The sequence below is a fragment of the Panicum virgatum genome, chromosome 9N, assembly GCF_016808335.1.
Source record: "Panicum virgatum strain AP13 chromosome 9N, P.virgatum_v5, whole genome shotgun sequence".
Lineage (NCBI taxonomy): Eukaryota > Viridiplantae > Streptophyta > Magnoliopsida > Poales > Poaceae > Panicum > Panicum virgatum.
The window spans coordinates 79,837,453-79,854,882 of NC_053153.1; the positions used below are offsets into that span (position 1 = coordinate 79,837,453).

The 17,430-nt window shown below is 48.0% G+C and overlaps 3 protein-coding genes and 1 pseudogene across 3 annotated transcripts; 1 reads left to right on the forward strand and 3 right to left on the reverse strand.

The window, feature by feature from the left end:
• Positions 1 to 2,998: 2,998 nt before the first annotated feature.
• LOC120693290 lies at positions 2,999 to 6,526 on the forward strand (annotated as a pseudogene).
• LOC120693288 lies at positions 6,334 to 8,554 on the reverse strand. Its single transcript, XM_039976709.1, has 7 exons — positions 8,069 to 8,554; positions 7,851 to 7,948; positions 7,634 to 7,705; positions 7,383 to 7,507; positions 7,218 to 7,290; positions 6,927 to 7,053; positions 6,334 to 6,566 (listed from the first exon to the last, which is right to left on the reverse strand). Exons 1-6 carry the CDS (start codon positions 8,328 to 8,330, stop codon positions 6,949 to 6,951), a joined length of 735 nt encoding a protein of 244 aa, XP_039832643.1. The 5' UTR covers positions 8,331 to 8,554; the 3' UTR covers positions 6,334 to 6,566; positions 6,927 to 6,948.
• A 236-nt stretch (positions 8,555 to 8,790) lies between these two features.
• On the reverse strand, positions 8,791 to 12,466 carry LOC120693289 (mitochondrial outer membrane protein porin 6). The gene is made up of 7 exons (XM_039976710.1): positions 12,187 to 12,466; positions 11,660 to 11,738; positions 11,013 to 11,080; positions 10,812 to 10,922; positions 10,194 to 10,280; positions 9,769 to 9,977; positions 8,791 to 9,521 (listed from the first exon to the last, which is right to left on the reverse strand). The coding sequence occupies exons 2-7, from the start codon at positions 11,706 to 11,708 to the stop codon at positions 9,215 to 9,217; spliced, it is 831 nt and encodes a 276-aa protein (XP_039832644.1). The 5' UTR covers positions 11,709 to 11,738; positions 12,187 to 12,466; the 3' UTR covers positions 8,791 to 9,214.
• An 892-nt stretch (positions 12,467 to 13,358) lies between these two features.
• On the reverse strand, positions 13,359 to 16,225 carry LOC120693287 (CSC1-like protein At4g35870). Its single transcript, XM_039976708.1, has one exon. It carries the CDS (start codon positions 15,978 to 15,980, stop codon positions 13,596 to 13,598), a length of 2,385 nt encoding a protein of 794 aa, XP_039832642.1. The 5' UTR covers positions 15,981 to 16,225; the 3' UTR covers positions 13,359 to 13,595.
• Between the last annotated feature and the right edge of the window lie 1,205 nt (positions 16,226 to 17,430).

Below are 17,430 nucleotides of genomic sequence, written 5' to 3' on the forward strand. Positions count from 1 at the left end.
TTTATTTTGATTTCGGTAAACAACTTACTGAGGAAGATGTTTACATACACCAACTTCATACGTATATGGGCATCTTCAAAAGATTTAGCCGGCATATCTTGATGTTAATGAAGTTATACAAACGTTATTAATGAGCGCGTCGACTACCACCACTAGAAAAATAATAGGATTAATTTCTACAACAAGAAAAAAAAATGCAAGCAGTCTTTTGCTCATGTTAAACTAGAAAGAAAGCCTGTTCGGCTGGTCTAGGCTTGGCTTGGCTTGGCTTGGCTTATTACGGCTTATTTCATCTCACACAATACTATTTAATCTACCAGCCGAGCACTATTCATTTTACCAGCCGAACAGACTCAAACTAGCAAGCTATGGTCTGTTCGCAGCTAGATCATGCCTAGATCAGACATCACAGAATCGACGGTACTAAGTCAAGCTACTAGGAACCGTTGAACAAGTAGGCTGGGGCGGCAGCTTGTGTTCTTGAAGCCGGCGCAAACTCTGACCGATCGATCGATCGAGCAAGCGGCCCACTGCAAATCTGCAATGCAAGCTGCCAACGCTGCTGCATGATCAGGGTATGGTTTAGAGCATGGGCAACAACCCAGCCCGCGCGGTCGGCTGGGAGCTCTGCTCTGCGCCTGCTGCTGGCTGGGAGTGGGCGGCAAGGGGCATGCGGGGCCACAAGCAGAGGCGCACGCGCCCGCAGCAGCCGGCGGCAAGCGAACCGCCCGTTCTCTTCTCTTTCCTCTCTTCTCTCTCCTCCACGTGAGATTCCGCCGGTTTGGAGCCTCCCATAATACATGCTCTTAGGGTGTGTATGGCCGCAAGCTGGCGCACCCTGTTGATGCTGTTGACCTGACGGGGATTCATTTTTTTTCTTCCCCTGCCCATGCTGGCCGGGCCCATCCCCCCTGACGGCCTTTGCTCGTTTTTGTCCGTTGCCGTGTTCAAAAGCTGCGATCTTTCCACGTTTGGGAGCTGACCCCCAGCCCGTGCACGGAAAAGCTGCCTTTCCCCATGGCCGAAATGGTTTTTACCGCGTCGCCTTTGGACTTTGAGTTTATTTATCCCCTGTGGTGAATGTGCCAGGTGGTGCAGGCTGCCGCAGCAGGCTTTGGCCGGCCGCATGGCATCCGATGCTTTCGAATTTGCACCAGCTCCAGTACAGTCGACGGTACATGCGTGGCGCGTATCTGCACTGTACTCTACGTACAAAACTAGTTTTGGTAGTGGTAGTAGAATCTTACGTCAGCGCTTGCCGACAAGCATTGTACGTGCAAGATTGATTGTACTCTGCCATCTTGTGTCGAAGAATGATGAAGACAAGATGCAATGAAGGAAGGACACGGCACTTGGCACCGGTGAAAAAACTGAAAATGCACACCCTGGTGGCACGGTCCGAGGCCCATGGTGAAAACCAGATGGATGGATAGACAGGTGGATGGAAATGGAACCCTTCCCGCCGCAGATTCGGCCCCGGACGCTCAAACCCGCCAAAACCGAGCCCCTCCCGCCAAAACTTGGCGCCAAAAAGGCGCCGCCCCGCCGCCGGCCGGGGCACGTGCGGCGCCGGGAGGTGGGTCAAACGCCCGCTCATTCCCAATGATGGCGCCCCCCGCCGCGGCTGTCACCGACACGTGGGCCACACATCTAGTCAGGATCACGATGGGTGGGGCTCTCCCGTGTCTGTAGCGCCGGTGGCCGCGAGCACCGCCTGGAGCCGCCAGTGCGGTGTCCGGGCCCACGCGGCAGCGGCGAGAAGCGGGAGCGTGGGTGGGCACCGGCGCGAGGGCGACGGAGACCGAGGCGCTCGAGAAGCTCTCCTCGTTTGACGGCCGGGGTGCCTGCTGGCTGCTGCCTGTATGATCTCTTCAGTCTTCAGCATCCGAGGAGGAACACCTACCCTACTGTACAACGCTGTATCCAATCCAACATGTACCCTGTTCCTCCTTGGAAATGAACTGATCGCGAATTTCTCTTTCTCTCTGCAGCAATGAACTGATGATGATGGTGGCCGGTTGCCTACAGGTACAGTGGTATGAGTCAGCAGTGTCGTCGAGGGTGAAAGATGAGGCACAGGTCGAGAGGAGCACGAGTGTACCGTGCCTGCCTAGCTGGTGCAGTGGTTTGCTTGCCTTTTCTTGTTCGAGGGACGAGGGACCAGTGGATTGGCACGGTGTTGTTGTAGTAGTAGTAGAGCAAGATCAGGGGCGCGCGCGTCAAGACTCGAGAGCCTCGTGGACCGATCGCCTCGGAGTGCGCGGAGACTGTCCGGGGGCGCCGCCGTGCCCGTACGCCCGCGCCGCGTAAAAACACTAGGAAATTGCCGTGCGCCGCCGCGACCCCACCGGACGCCGCCGAATCGCCGGCCAATCACCCGTCCATGCGCGCCTGCCGCCGCCTTCCCCTTTAGCTTTCGGATGGATGATGGGCCTCGCCTCGCGGCTGCACCACCCTGCTGCACAAAGGGGCAGCGGCCAAGCGAGCCCCCCCCCCATCGCTCGTGCACGTCTCGACGGTCGCGGACACCGAGGGATTCCTATCAACCAGCATCCTTGTTCCTTGCCGGTGGAACCGAATCGCTCTGCCCCGCGGCATCGGCCAGCAGCCATGGCTGATTGGTTCCTCTCTTCCGCCTCGCCGGCCCGCCCGGCAACCTGCAGCGACGCCGCGACTGCGACGAGGGACGAAGCATCGTGACGTTTTGTTGCCGTTCTGGTGTGGCTGGCTGCCTCTGGGATTTTCAGCTGCATCCTTGTCGTCTGAAAGGAATCGATTCATCCGGCAGCGCCCTGCAGTCTGAAACGACTGAAATCGTGCAGAGTTTCAGTACCACCTCAAACTCATGGGCCGCGTTGACTAAAAGGTGGGCCGTGCGCTGTGGGTTCTAACGCAAATAGGCTTGTGAAAGCTTGGGCCTCTAGTGGGCTCCAGATCAGCGTCGACTCTAAAAACCATGGATATTTTTCCAGTTTTTTTTTTCAAGTAGTACACGCCTCGTCGGCTTCGCCGGCCGCGCCATCCACCCAACGGCCAGCCACCGCGCGCCGCTCGCGGCCAAACCTCTCGCTCTCGGCTGCCTCCGCCGCTCCGCCTCCGTCTCCCCCCCGGCCCGAAAACCCCACCGCTATCTCTCCGCCTCCTCCCCACTATGGTCTTCGCCGTGCCGCCGCTGTGGCCGCCGCGATGGGGAGGCTGTCTGGCAGCGGTGGCAGGAAGCCGCCTCCCTTCCTCTCCCCCTCCGCATCATTCTCGTCGTCGTCCTACTCCAAGCGCTCCCGCCCGTTCCGCCGCCTCCCATCCCTCCCCAAGCCGCCCCTCGCGCCGCCGGCGCCGCGTTTCGCCGGGAGGAGGCGGAAGAAGGCGCCAGCCCGGCTGTGGATGAGGATGGATCGGTGGGGCGGCTGCGAGGTATTCATGTGCGACAAGGCATTCGTCGCGGAACGCTCCGGGGTGCACACGCGCGAACTCCGCGTCATCGGGCCCCTTCTCTCCCGCTGCCCCACTATCCTCGGTGAGCTGATGCTCTCTCGTATTTTTGGTCCACAAAAAGTTTGATATCTCTAGAGCCATGAACTAGTACTAGCGAGTGTTGTACAGGTTATTGGTCTACTAATTGGTAATGGTATCCTCGTTCTGGTAGTGGTATGTCGTAAAGTGTTATTCATTGAAATATTGATACCATGAATCATATTTGTTATCCGTCAGATTAACCTTAGATTTTACCTGTTTTGCAGCTAGAGAGAAGGCTATTGTAATCAATCTAGAGTTCATAAGAGCTATTGTGACTGCTGATGAAATCCTGCTGCTGGAACCTCTTGCTCAGGAGGTTATCCCTTTCATTGATAAATTGAGGCACCATTTCCCTTTGAAGAACAATGCCTTAATCGGCATTGTTGGGGAAGGTGTCGATGATCTACAAGATGCGATAGTACATGAACCTGGTTGAGCTGAGTCTCCATCTGGCGAAGGATGTAACAGTCAAGCGGCGGCCAACGATGACATTTGAGTTGTGGAGTTTGCGAGGACTAAGTGGTGCGTATTGTCTGGATTTTTATCTTCATGTTTGGCGGTGTGTGTTGTGTAGTGTGATATGTTTGTTGAGAGGTTTGGTGTTAGGTTGTTGTGTTTTTCTTTTCTTTTTATTGTATTGCTCAATCTGAGCTTTCATCTTCTTTTTAATATAATCGGCAGCTCTCCTGCCTGGTTCGTTTCAAAAAAAAAAATTCCCTTTGAAGAGCCTGGAGGTTGATGTTGGCGTCACACAAGTGGGCAGTTTGGATGGCAACCAAGATCAAACTAGTGCTGAGCGTGGGCTTCCCTTTGAGTTTCAGGTGTTGGAGCTTGCCCTGAAAGCTGTATGCTTGTCATTTCATTCCAGCCTATCTGATCTTAACAAGCATGCACGTTTTGTGCTGGATGAATTGGCTAAAAGTGTGAGCACTAGTAACCTTGAGCATGTTCGGAGCCTAAAAAGAAATCTCACTTCCCTGCTTGCTGGTGTGCACAAGGTATTTGTTAGACATACATTTTTCTTTTGGTCAATTCCTCTTTCCTTATTTTTAATGTCTAATGTTCTGTGAATGAATGGCTGACCGGCATTGTTTGCTTCATTACAACTGTGCATATAGATTTTGATCCGCACTGTATTCATGTGAATTTCTGAAGAACAAAATCTGCAGTATGTGTGTCTCCTGCTGATTAGCAGGACACCAAAGAAGTGCTCCATCTAATAAAATAATAAACGAAATTAGCTTTTTAAAATTGCACTTTGCAGACTGTTGCCGTTGATGAAAATAGTTATGTTTGGATCTTTGAAAAAGAAGACAAGTTAATCTACCATTCATATCATGCTAGGCTTTCTTATACTCCACAATGCCTTCCAATCTGCTAGCTGAGTTGGTTAGAGGAAGCCAGCGGCACTCCTCAGGTCCTGGGTTCGACTTCCCGTGGGAGCGAATTTCAGGTTGAGGTTAAAAAAATCCCCTCGTCTGCCCCATAGTGCCAAAGCACAGGTCTAAGGCCCGGCCCCGATTGTGGTCGTCTCACATGGGCTACGGTGCCGCTGTGTAAGGGGTTCGGGGATTTTCTTGGCCGGTGTGAGACGGTCTTCTCTATCACACAATACCGCGGGGGCGATCATTCCCCCGCCGGCCGAGTTTTTTTATAACTCAAAGACTTTAGTGATAATCCTTACGATGTCTATAGCCACTTCCTTTTCATACTATTTGATATTGCTGTTTTAAATTTGAAGGTCAGAGATGAAGTACAACATCTTGTGGATCATAATGAAAACATGACACAGCTACACCTGTCATGGAAGCCAACAAAAACTCTGCAGGATCAAGTTGTACTGGCTTCTGGTGCTAGAAATAGCAATTTTCCTTCAGAAACAAGCCTGGCTAGATCAAATCCTATTATCAACCAAGCCATGGGCATTGTTACAAGTGTGCCACTGGACACTGATGCTGGAAACCTAGAGATGTTACTTGAATCCTATTTCATGCAGCTGGATGGAATTCGCAACAGGATTGTGATGGTCTGTTCGAAGGGCGTGCCTGGCGCAGTGGTAGAGCTTTCCACTTGTGGCCTGGCAGCCTGGGTTCGAACCAGCCTCCTTGCACTGCAAGGGTAAGACTGCTAGATAACACCCGTGGCCCTTCCCCAGACCCCACATAACGTGGGAGCACTCGCACTGGGTACGCCCTTTTTTTTTATTGTGATGGTCTGTTCTTTTCTTTCTCCCAAACCTGTACTGCATCTGCATAGGCTTTCCTTGAGACTACAATATACGTCACACTCGCTTATTTTGGGAATTTGTGCTTATTCACCGTTATATCATCATCACCATCACCATCCAGAAGAGTTTTCTTGTTCATTATGGAGCAAGCTAGTGAAGATGGAAAGCCTAGTCCACTTCCTTTGTACTTTTCATAGTAAATTGTTGCAGTTTCATTGGACTGATAGAAGCTTAGCATTTTGTTTTGCTAGACGGCTATAATTCCTATTATCAGATAATTCTTCTTTGGTACTTAGCAGGTTCGAGAATATATTGTTGACACAGAAGACTACATCAACATCCAACTTGACAACCAACGCAATCAACTTATTCAATTCCATCTGATCCTGATCATCGTATCCTTTGGCATAGCCATGAACACATTAATAGCTGCATCATTTGGCATGAACCTGCCTCACAATGGTGACAGGAACACTACCGTAGGTCCTTTTTGGCCATTTGTTGGGGCCACCTCGTCGTTCTGCTTGTTGGTCATGATCGTGTTGTTTGGATATGCTTGGAGGAACAGACTACTCAGCAGTTAAAATGCAAAATTTAGGGAAACCCATGAAACCAGGGACATTATGTTGGTGACAGTCGGACAGGTATTCATCTTCATAATTCCTCCTGGCTAGAGGCAATACATTGCTATGGGTATATGATAGTTGAGGAATAAGGAGAAAATTCTTGTCTGGAACATTTTATATGTTGATCCTTTAATCATAATATGAAGCCCTCTTCTTTTTCTTTCTGGAGATTGCATCGGCATTCATCATGCATGCCATACCTGTGTATCGACATGATCCAACTGTTAAAATAATGAGTTCCAACAGGATTTTTCCATCTTTGACAGCTATAACCCGATCTTCAGATTCATCATAATGGTTAGTTCATATAATACAGCCCGCTGCTTTCTGCTATTTAGTATTATGACAATATGCTTGTTCTTTCTTGTCTGATTGTTCTGTTCTTTTTTTAGGTAGCAAACATGTATGCTTGTATAATAATATGCAACTGCGATATCATATTAGGAGAAGGATAGTAAATTTGCTTTCTCTTAAATTGTTTTGCTTTATGAGGGGATGCCTCGTGTGAATAATAATAAGAGTGAGTTCAATATCCAAAAAACAATCTGAAAGAAGCAAACCCCAAGATATTCTAGCCAAAAGTTAGAAACTGATCCCAAGCTGCAGGCCAAGCGCTGCATGGATTAGAAACAGAGCCATGATGCCGCTGCCGAGTAGACCATGTGTATTCCTAAGCCCTGGGTTCCCCTGGCATCAGAGAACCAAGTTATTCATGGTAGCTATACGTATCATCAGTAATTTTAGAGTATATTTCATCGAAAAAAAATCAGTAGTTCGATGGGTCTGTGAATTGAATTCCAAAAGTGAAACATTGAACTGCCGTGATCATTTGATGTGTCTTCTGAAGTTACCTCAAACAATTTTGGAAGAATAGACTGAATGGTCAGGAGTGCCAGGCCGATGACTCCAGTTACTGCATGAGGACTACAAATCCATCGAAAAATGAACAGAAGGCGAGTTTAGCTTTCAGAAGGAAGATGGTGTCCTGAAAATTCTGAGTTCTCTGAGAGGAGTACCTTTCAAAGATTGGTTTGTCTGAGGTAAGAAGAGCGGTGACACCACCTGTGGCACCGAGGGCGAAGAAGAAGAACATGCCGGCAAGAAGCTTTGGGTGGAGATCTTTGGCCTTAGCCTTCTCTTCCTGTATTCAAGTTATATGCCTGAATTAACAGTGTTCTCAATGGAAGGCAAAATGTACAGGCAGAAAAGATGCATTTCTGCCTATCAGTGGCCTTGAGATACGGCCGTATTAGCGAATACTACTTACTGGATCATCTGATAGTTTGATCCTGAAGCCGAGGTATGTTCCGTAGCCACCCATCGCAAAAAGCACCACAGCCTGAAAGAAAGAACAAAGGACATAGAGTTTCACTGTCAGCTCAGCTACATGGTTGCTCCGGCAGCCACATAATTTTCTCTCTCCACACTCGTAGGAACTGCAAAAATGTCATCTGCGAAGGCGGAGCGTAGAGGCGTAGGCGTACCATGTTGCCGGGGTGGCCCCAGTGCACGAGCCAGCCGGGGAGGTCCCATGACTTCACCAGCTCCACGAACGGCGCGAACACGGCCGTCACCGGCTCAGCTGTCCACCAGGCAAGCGAAACCGCCGGCGAGAGGGCAAAGCCATCAGCACCGACCACTGGGCGCACACGCGCAGAAAAAGAAACCGAGAGCAAGGACAAGGCTTCAAGGCCCTACGTACCTCCCGGCAGCAGCGCGGCGAGCAGGAGAGGGTAGGGCGCCAGCGAGTAGAGCCGCGTCCCGGCCGGCCGCCCCCGCTCGCCCTCGCTTCTCGTCGAAAGGCTCGGCTGCTCCTGTTGGGTGCTCGCCGCTTGAACCCGCGGCGCTGGCAATGCCCGGCGGCTGGAAGGTGGCGGTGGCGGTGGCGGGAGCGCCCGCCGGAAGGAGGCGCGCGGCCGGAGGAGAAACGAGCTCGCCATCGCCGCGGTAGACACGGCCACCATCCCTCGTGCACTCTGCCTACTGGCTACCGACCAGTCACTATATCTTGGTCTCTTGGACCTGGCGGTGGTGAGATGCCCAACGATGCGGATGCGGAGGGATAGACCGATGGAGCTAGAGCAGGAGCAGGTGGTGGCGAGACGAGGGGAGGAAAAGGGAAAAAGGGGATGTGGGGAGCGTGGCGTGGAGACAGCCCGGCCAAGGGAAGCGAGGCGAGCACACGCGCGTGCGCGAGCGTGGCCCTGTGAGTGTGCAAGGACAATAGTAGACTCGATGCCGTCGCGAGGGACATGTGTCGTTAGGACACGCAGCGCGGGCCTCCACCCCAGCAGCTCGATAAGCTTCCATCGGCTCATCTCCAGTCTAGTCGCATTCGACCCATATCACAAGAACCAGCAAGCAATTAAAACTAAGCCTGCATCTGAATACATGAATTTCAAAAGTATCAAATCAGGACAAGAATTTCACCAAAAAGAATCAATTGACTGGTTGGGAACAATCCCAGTAGTCACTCCTTAGTCGCTGGGTACAAGATGCCCCGATTATCACCAGAGTAATCAACTGTCCTCATGATCACAAGCCTTTGGCATTTAATCGCCCCCAAAATCATTTGGATTCGAATAGCAAAACAGGGAAAAACATCGCAAAAAGAGTAATAAAGCTTCTGCTCTATAATACAAACCTCTGTATTTTCAATTCTCGGTGTGGAGTTGGCTCTGATGGAAGCATTCCACAAAACAAGTCCAACTCCCAGACAATACTCCTTTGCCCAAGACAGGTACCAAAAAGGCTAAAATGGGAGAGCTGTTCTAGGTATCGCTCCAAAGCTTATGTTCTTGGAGACTGTGTAACGCTTGTACTGTTTTACAGGAGGTGAGTCGACTCATCAAGGCTTGACGGATATTGCTACGCCGAATCTTGAAGGCGAACGTACCACCTTTGGATCATACTCAGCTGAAAGAGTCACGAGGGACTTTGGCCTCCACTCATGCTGACAGAGAAGTCCGACCTTCCCAGAGTTGCTGAATCGCGTCTTAAGCAATGTTGAAGAATCAATGGCATGGGAGCTCCCAATGGTGAAATAGTTCTCCTTTGTTTTCAGCTTGTGTGTTACCTCAGCCGCCACTGTAGCACCATTGGTCGGATTGAAAAGGTGAATATAAGACGCCTTCAAAGTCTCCCCTTTATCAGCTCTATGTAGCAAACATGTGTAAAGATTGGTCAGCCCGCAAGTAAAAGAGAGGTTGCTAGGTAGATATCGTTTGCTTGCTAAACATGCAAATTATTTCAAGGAAAAGACCAAAATGACAAACTACAATAGTATAGACATGGATTAACTTTTGTACAGCGACCAGAGATTATGCAAGTCATTATAACATTCAGAGCAATGCACAAATTCTATGTATGTCTAAACAGAAAGCATAAACTTGCAGAGCTTACAATAGTAAAGAAGCGGAGAAATCCGATTTGTTGTATCCAATCCCTGAGTTGTACTTGGTAACAGAAGCTGAAGTACTGTCAAATCCAACCTCAGCACCAAAGCTAAGTTCACTTGTGCCAACAGTTGCAGCAAGCTCAACCAAAGGTGCTGATGTCAAACCAATGGTTGAATTCAACGCAAAACGATTGTGTGCGTACTGCAGATCAAGCTGTCAGAAAAAAAAGTAAGTACTAGCAAAGTTTTAAAAAAAACATTTCTTTGAAACGTAGTGGGTTGAGATGTAGATCATTAGCCACTGATGTAATCAATAAACACAACATGTGGGCCAAATACAGTGTATAAGACTTCCTGCACACATTGCACTGCTCATTTTCTGTGTTTCATTAAAGCTGATGTTTCCTCCTTTACTTTGAAACATACTAACCTTCCCAGACTTGTGATCGGGAACCTTGAAGCTGAATGAAGTCTTCAAGCCAGTGAGTGCTTCATCAACAGTGACTGTGGTTGACACCTGCAAACAAGAGGACTCCAGTAAGAACACAAGTGCAGGATGGCCAATGCATGAAGAAAGACCATGGCTAGAGCAAAAGTGAATAACAAGCACTAAATATTATGAATGCACAAATGCAGCTGATAGAAATGGTATAGTAACCCGCATCTGTACTAAAACTCAAATTCAGAAATCCACTTGTTCTTTAAGGCGTTAAATCTTATTAGCCTAAAAATGGAAGGGGATCCTGTTTAATATAGGAATCACTTTCAGATGCTCACAACTAGCTAAATTTAACACTATTACCTACCCACAGAATTTATTAGAAGTGTATTCTTGCAGCTTACATAACCAACGCATGTATCCCTAGCATATGAGGCCAGTGATGTAATTATTTCTGGTGCCAAGATATGTTCATGCCTCGTGCAAGATATTTAGTGACAGCAATGCCACAATTAGCAGCCCTGATGCAGTAAACAGAGAACATATGCTACCAAACTCCACAAAAGGGATTCAAATGCAGAAAAACAACAAAGTTTACACGGACCGTACTTTAGAATCGCTATCAATTATGACATCAACAGTGGTTCTACCACTTTTATGCTGTGTCCGTATATCACCAATGAAGTCTTCATTGATCCTCACACCAGTGGCTGTGAGATTCTATGACAAAAAACGCAGGTCATCAGAAAAATGAAATTCAAAGAGTTTTCTGAGGAAACTAAATGAAAAGTAGAAGCAAGAACATCTTACCAAACCAGAGCTGCTAGACGTCGACAAAGAAAACTTTTGGTCAAAGTTGTAGTCCTTGTACAGGAGATCTGTAAGTAGGGGAAGTATTAACTCATGAAGTTTGCTAGCACATAAATATGATCATAAAATGCATATGCACGTGTCATACCACATACAACAACAGATAGAAGTATATGACATTATCCCAAATAAATATGTTGACAGGCAGGGCCAGATGTACATTTCTGCCACTCTACAGAAAAGATAGATAAGACACACAAAATTGAGCTTCTGTTTCTCTGTCCATGACCTATCCATACAGATCACAGCAACTAGATAATGGTCCGTTCTCTATGAAGTTACGCAAGAACAACAAGAACAAAGAATCCGAGTATTAGGCACCTCCCTCGTGATGGTCATATGAATCCTCTAGCACCTAACAGAGTCATTCAGGTTGGACTCAGATTCTAAAATCACCCCATGCATCTCGTACAGAAATACTACATTCAGAGAGAGAGAGAGAGAGAGAGAGAGAGCACTGCATACTAATAACAGGCCACAACACAAATAATTAAGCCAGGTATCACACAAGGAATTGTCTGCCAAAATGTGTAGAATGGCATGAAGCACAACAATCGAAAACTAAGGCCGGAAGGGCTTTTGAGAACCTTTTGCTCTCTTCCCGATGTTGACGAATGGAACTGGACCTTTGCTCATCCTTCGTGAACTTAGTAATGTTCCAGTGACCTATATTTCAAGAAAATAAGTTCACATTAATACCGTGATCAATCAACAGAGCAAGAGATGCAAATGGCTACAGTCTCAAAACATGCAGCAATCAGTCTTCCGACACAAAAGTCTCTGTTAAAACCAGTTGTTCCCGCTCGAAACAACCAATGGTTTTCAGTTAGAACATCTACATCACCATCAGAGGTGGACATGACGCGGGGGTCAGAGTGTTCGGTTGAAGAACCTCCAAATTTTCTGGAAAACGAACTGCACCCGCACATAAATCAGGGGCGGACCCAGCATAGGACATGGGTGTACACATGTACACCCGATAATTCTTGCAAACGAAATCGAAGTTAGTAGGCAATCTATTGCAACTGGATTCAGATCCGAATACAGATAGTTTTCTTAGGGTTTAGGGTGCTCCGTGTCGCACAGCAGAAGGAAAGAGAAGGGGCGGGCATACCTGGAGGATGCGCTCGTCGCCGTCAAATCGCTGGGCGAAGACAGGACACGAGTGGCGCCGCCGCTCGCCCAGTCGTCGCCGCTAGGGAAGGAAGAGCAAGGGAGGAGAGAGTCCGAGAGAAGGGAAACGTTTAAGAAAAGGTGGGAGGAGGCGGCGCGGCGAGGATCCGACGGAGAAGTGGGAGAAGAACAGAAGGAGGGGACCGGCGGCGCGGCGCGGTGCTTCCTTGGCTGGGAGTGGGAGACGCACCAGAGTCCTCCTAGGTTTGGAATCCCGAACCGCACTGGCAAGGCGGCAAGAACACGCGGGGTCGCGGCTTGGCCCACGACGGCCCACATGCGGCCACGCTCCCGGATCCGTTTCACCCGTGGATTCCTTCCCCCTTTCGCTGTCTTTCGTCTCCAAGATTCTCGCTGGACGCATCCAGAAAGATTCTCCCTCCCCGGTGTAGAGCGACATGAGGGCACTCACCAGGCTTCAAACATTTGATCTGATTTTGAGGGTCCGGATCCATGCGAGAAATTTTGGTGATCGTACATGATGGAAACAGAGAAATGGCACGCAGACAGGTCAGGTTAAGTGGCCGACCGTTGGGCCCCACAGCTCTGAGACGGAAAAGGAAACGAGAGGGCCATATTATTTAGCTGATCATCCTTTCATCAACATGAATCACAAGATACAGTAACAAAAACAAGGCGTGATTTAAAGAATTTTTTTTACACTGCCAGCTAAAGACGTCATCCTCTGCAATCTGGATGGGCATAAGAACATCAGAGAAACTTAGAGGTAATTTATGCTGCTCCAACGAAAGTTGCGTCGTAGAAACAAATCAGTACCAGCCACCAGTACATTTCTCTCACAAAGAATCAACACCAGCCGAACAGAGTAAATAATCAGAACTCACATCGATAACCCAGTTAGCATATACTACAGCAGCCACCAGCCAAGGCTTCAATATGCCTCACAAATGATGTTACAAATTGCCTGTAAAGCCTGCTATAACTTCAAAAGATCATGCCACAGTTTTCCTGTCACAACTTATAATACACAGTAGCAAAATTTGCCTCTTGTATGATTGTATCTAAACCATATAAATTTATCTTTTCTAGGCACTGTCGATTATAATAGGAAACTTATGGCACAGAGAGGATGACATGCATAAGACAGATTTCTTCTGGTAATAGGAGCTTAGATTATCTTAAAATAGAATGAAGTATGTTTACCAGGTTCATGATCAAAATTGCATCTACCTGTCACCTCTGACAAAACAAAGACATCTAAACGGACAGTTAATCTACATAGCTGTACAGTAAGAATGAATGACTGCGTGGTAGACTAGGGGTCTCATCAAGTGATAAAAGATGGCATTGTAATGGGGAAAAAAGTATATATTGATCTTGAGTTTTTCTTCAGGATTGATACAAATCCCAGTCCAGGTCAGGTTGTGAAAAGACTTCATAATCTGTAGGACCATCTACAAAGCTATTAACTGTCTGCATCCCTTCTAACAAAGATGGCTGGAAGCGATCGCTTCTTGAAGGCAGCAGCTTATAGAACACTAACATCCCAAGAGTACATATAGCCTGTAGCTTCATGGAATCACCCTGAACAGCAAAGAACAGCAGCATTGCAGCAAGGAAGAAGATCACACAGAATTGCATGATGCACAGCACTCTGTCCATCAGCTTCCCATCATTGCCTGCAGGAAATCCTCTAACTCTGTACACAAACAAGAAATTGTACTTGTCCACAAGATATCGGTAGCCAAAGTATGCTGCACCCACAGGAACCACGAGCGGAGCAAACAGGGAGTAGATCATTGTGAGTGCAAATATTGTAATGTCAAAAGCATAGTACTGTGCGAAGTCAAATTTCTGCTTTGGCATGTGGAAGCTCCTGTTTAGTGGGTACATGGAAAGATCATGCCCTTCAATATTATCCAGAAGGCCACCATCTTCTCTCTCAGGCACTAGGGGCGTTGTCAAATTATTAGTTTCTTCACCATTTTGCATCATTGGGTAATCCTCATTTTCTTCAGGAACCAATTGGACCATGTCATTCTTTCTAAATTTCTTCATTATATGTTTTATCCAAGGGATTGGTGCCAACAGATCAAACGATATTCCCAGAAAGGTACATGTGATCAAGAATGCCAAGGAAGAAAGTGATGATCTTGATAAAAAGGATGTGCTTAAGTAGCGTTCAATCTGCTTGCAATCTGGACCATCCAGGTAACAACGCCCCATGCTGAGTATCCAACTTTCAAGTGACGATTCCACCAGCGCACGCAACAAGATAAGATTGACCAGGAAGAAGCAAACCATCTTAAGCAATGCAGCCCTCTGCTCCCCTGACACCGTCAGATGGCACTCAAACTTGGAAAAATACGACAACACGGATGGGATGATGATATACATGCTCACAAAGATGAGAACATTGGGAAGAAACTGAAAGATTATGGTCCAGAACCAGCTTGAGCCTTCAAGCCAGGCAAGCCATGATTTGGCATGATCCATAGCTTCCACATTGATGATCCGTGCCGCGCTTTGCATCCCGCTGATGATTGCCAAGGGTGAACTGAAGAACAATAGCATTAAAAGAAGGCAGGTATTAACTGCAATCCTCCTCAACCTCGAAGATGTCTTGCTAAGACCTAGATGATTCCAGTAAATATCTGATGCTGGTGGTGCTCTCTCCACCTTCCATCGACTTCTCTCAAGCTGGAGCTCTATCACCGGGAAAAACCTGCCGATCGGAGTCTTCTTCCTCTCCATCTTGAAATCCCTTACAGCCTTGTTTGCGGTGTATACATCCTTAAAAACCACAAAAGCTACGCCAGCGCCTGGCGCACGTCCTTCTTTATAATCTGATAGCTTGCTTCCAAGCACAAGTTTCTTAGTCTGCAACTTCCTCAGCCAACGCTCTTCAGTAAAACCTAACCTCTCCACTGCCATCCCCCACACCTCTTTGCACTTCCTCACAAACCAATGCTCCTCTGATTGAGCTGCTTCATCGTGTGAAAAGTCATCAAACAAGTCACGGGCGCTCAACCTTGCCTCCAGCCAAGAGATCTTGTTGCGGACCTTCCCCAATTCCTGGACGAGATACTCCAACGTGCAGAGATCAAATGGCACGATAACACGGTAAACCTTGCCAGGGTACTTGTGCTCGAAGTAGTCCTTGAGCGGGGTCTTGTCTGCAGCCAGCGTCTTGGGAATGCCCTGGATCATTATGGTGAAGACGGCCACGGAGCTGGAATTGGGGTCACTGGGGTTGCCGTTGCCGTCGCGGAAGCGTGTGATGCGGAGCGCGTCCTCCATGCGAGAGATGCCGAGGTGGGCGATGGCGACGACGGCGGCGGTGAGGAGGAGGTGGAGCCAGAGGAGCGGTGACGACTTGGGGATGTGCGAGATGGTCGTGGCGGCGAACTGGTCGATGATGGCGGCGTCCCCCGCGAGGAGATTGAGCGGTAGGGCCGCCGCGACGGCCGCGGCGGCGACGGCGGCGAGGATGAGGAAGGAGGCGCGCTCGAAGAGGAGGAACTGGGCGGCGTCAGCGCCGCAGTGGAGCGCGATCTGCGGCGCGGTGGCGTGGTAGACGGCGAGGAGCTTGGCGGCGAGCGCGGAGGGCCCCGGGATGCGGCGGTGATCGAAGCGGAGCTTGACGAGGAGGAACAGCAGGACGCAGGAGGCGGCCCCCAGGGCGGAGATGTTGATGAGGTACTGGATGCTGCCGTACCACGCCTCCGGGTCCCCGCCGCCGCCGGCGTCCGGCGGATGCGCGGCCGGTCCCATCGGAGCGACGCCGGGGTGCGGCAAACCCTAGATTCCGGTGGAGCCGGTGTCCGACAGACAGCGAAATATTCCGTCGCCGATGAGATGCCTCGTCGCGGCTCGTGGTCCTGGTCGTGGAGGGTGCGTGCGGATCGGGTGGCGGATCCGGTCCGGGTGGCTAGATCACGGGAGGGGGGCGGTGAACGAGCCGTGTCGCCATGCGCGGCCGGCCCGTCGAGTTGCGTGACGCTGAAGGTGGGGACAAGAGGTGCAGAATTATTTCCTCGAAATTTTTTTATATATAGCATATACCGCGGGAAGCAGAGGATTCCTCCTCACCTGGAAAACTTGCTCAAGGGTGATTTGGACGTAATTTCCATCCAGAACCGGTCAAATCAAATTTACTAGCCAACTCGTTCCAAATTGTATTTTAACTTTTAAATATATAATTTTTACTATAAATCTATATATAATATAAGTACATAACAAAAATTATAAATTTAAAAAATCAAAACGGAATAAATAGCTTAACCAAGTAAAAGATGAAATCAATTTTGCAGCACTATATGAGCTATTGTTGCATATACCATTCAAGTCACAATATTTATTTGTTATACTACAACATCAGAAGATTATTGTATTACCGGAGGACGAGAAAGAAACAGATGGTTGTAGAAGTACCTACAAAACTTCATGGAAGGTAGTTAGGACCTTAGTTTTGATTAGCTCCGGTCAAAGACAAATTATTAAATTAGTTTCGTTTAAGGTAATGATGGTTCCCCACAAATTTTTACCAGTAAATCTTGCTATATCACATAATTAATACGCGTGTGAAAACTGTAATGCTATATTTGTTTGAACTTCTAGACAGTTTTTTTTTCAGCATGAATAGATAGAAGCTCAAATAAATAACAAACTTCTCACGCAACTTCCAAAAGTTATAAGCTTAGAAAAGCTAAAAAATTCAATTTTCTAAACTTTTCGCATCTTTTTTTAAGACTAGAAAGTTAAAAGCAGCTTTTTAGAAAAACTTCAAAATTACCGTTTAAACAAATATGTCCTAAATATGCCACTGCTTTTATAACAAGCAGTTGCGTTTATTTATGAAAAAAAATTGTTGCGTTGATCTAACTTGGCCACCAAACTACTTCACTTCACGCTTGTAGGAATGCTGGGCATGCTTCCATTTCGCATAAAATCAATTGTAACTAGTCAGTTTTTCTCATCCGTGCAAAGCAAAGAAAAGAAAACATTCTGCCTTTTTACTCCCTCGTTCTCTACTCTCTAAAATCTGAAAATTGGAAATTAGTAGAATGGTACGCAGCAGTCAGGCTTTACAATCCACTAAGTGTCATGCCATTCTCCTCACTATTCTCTATTGTATAATCTCGTTGATCCTGGTAGGCCAATGCATATTCAAAATAAATAGATATTACGATAACTTTACGAAGAATGTATAAGAATCATGAAA

Bases quoted from the DNA above. Each gene is read 5' to 3' on its own strand.
- LOC120693288 (XM_039976709.1), bottom strand. From the start codon at position 8,330: ATGGTGGCCGTGTCTACCGCGGCGATGGCGAGCTCGTTTCTCCTCCGG. The intron at 7,508-7,633 runs GTAAGTAGTATT...ACTTGAATACAG, and splicing joins TCAAACTATCAGATGATCCA to GAAGAGAAGGCTAAGGCCAA. The intron at 7,291-7,382 runs GTACTCCTCTCA...ATGGATTTGTAG, and splicing joins GACAAACCAATCTTTGAAAG to TCCTCATGCAGTAACTGGAG.
- LOC120693289 (XM_039976710.1), bottom strand. From the start codon at position 11,708: ATGAGCAAAGGTCCAGTTCCATTCGTCAACATCGGGAAGAGAGCAAAA. The intron at 10,923-11,012 runs GTAAGATGTTCT...TTTTTGTCATAG, and splicing joins CGTCTAGCAGCTCTGGTTTG to AATCTCACAGCCACTGGTGT. The intron at 10,281-10,811 runs GTACGGTCCGTG...TCTTGTTTGCAG, and splicing joins TAATTGATAGCGATTCTAAA to GTGTCAACCACAGTCACTGT.
- LOC120693287 (XM_039976708.1), bottom strand. From the start codon at position 15,980: ATGGGACCGGCCGCGCATCCGCCGGACGCCGGCGGCGGCGGGGACCCG.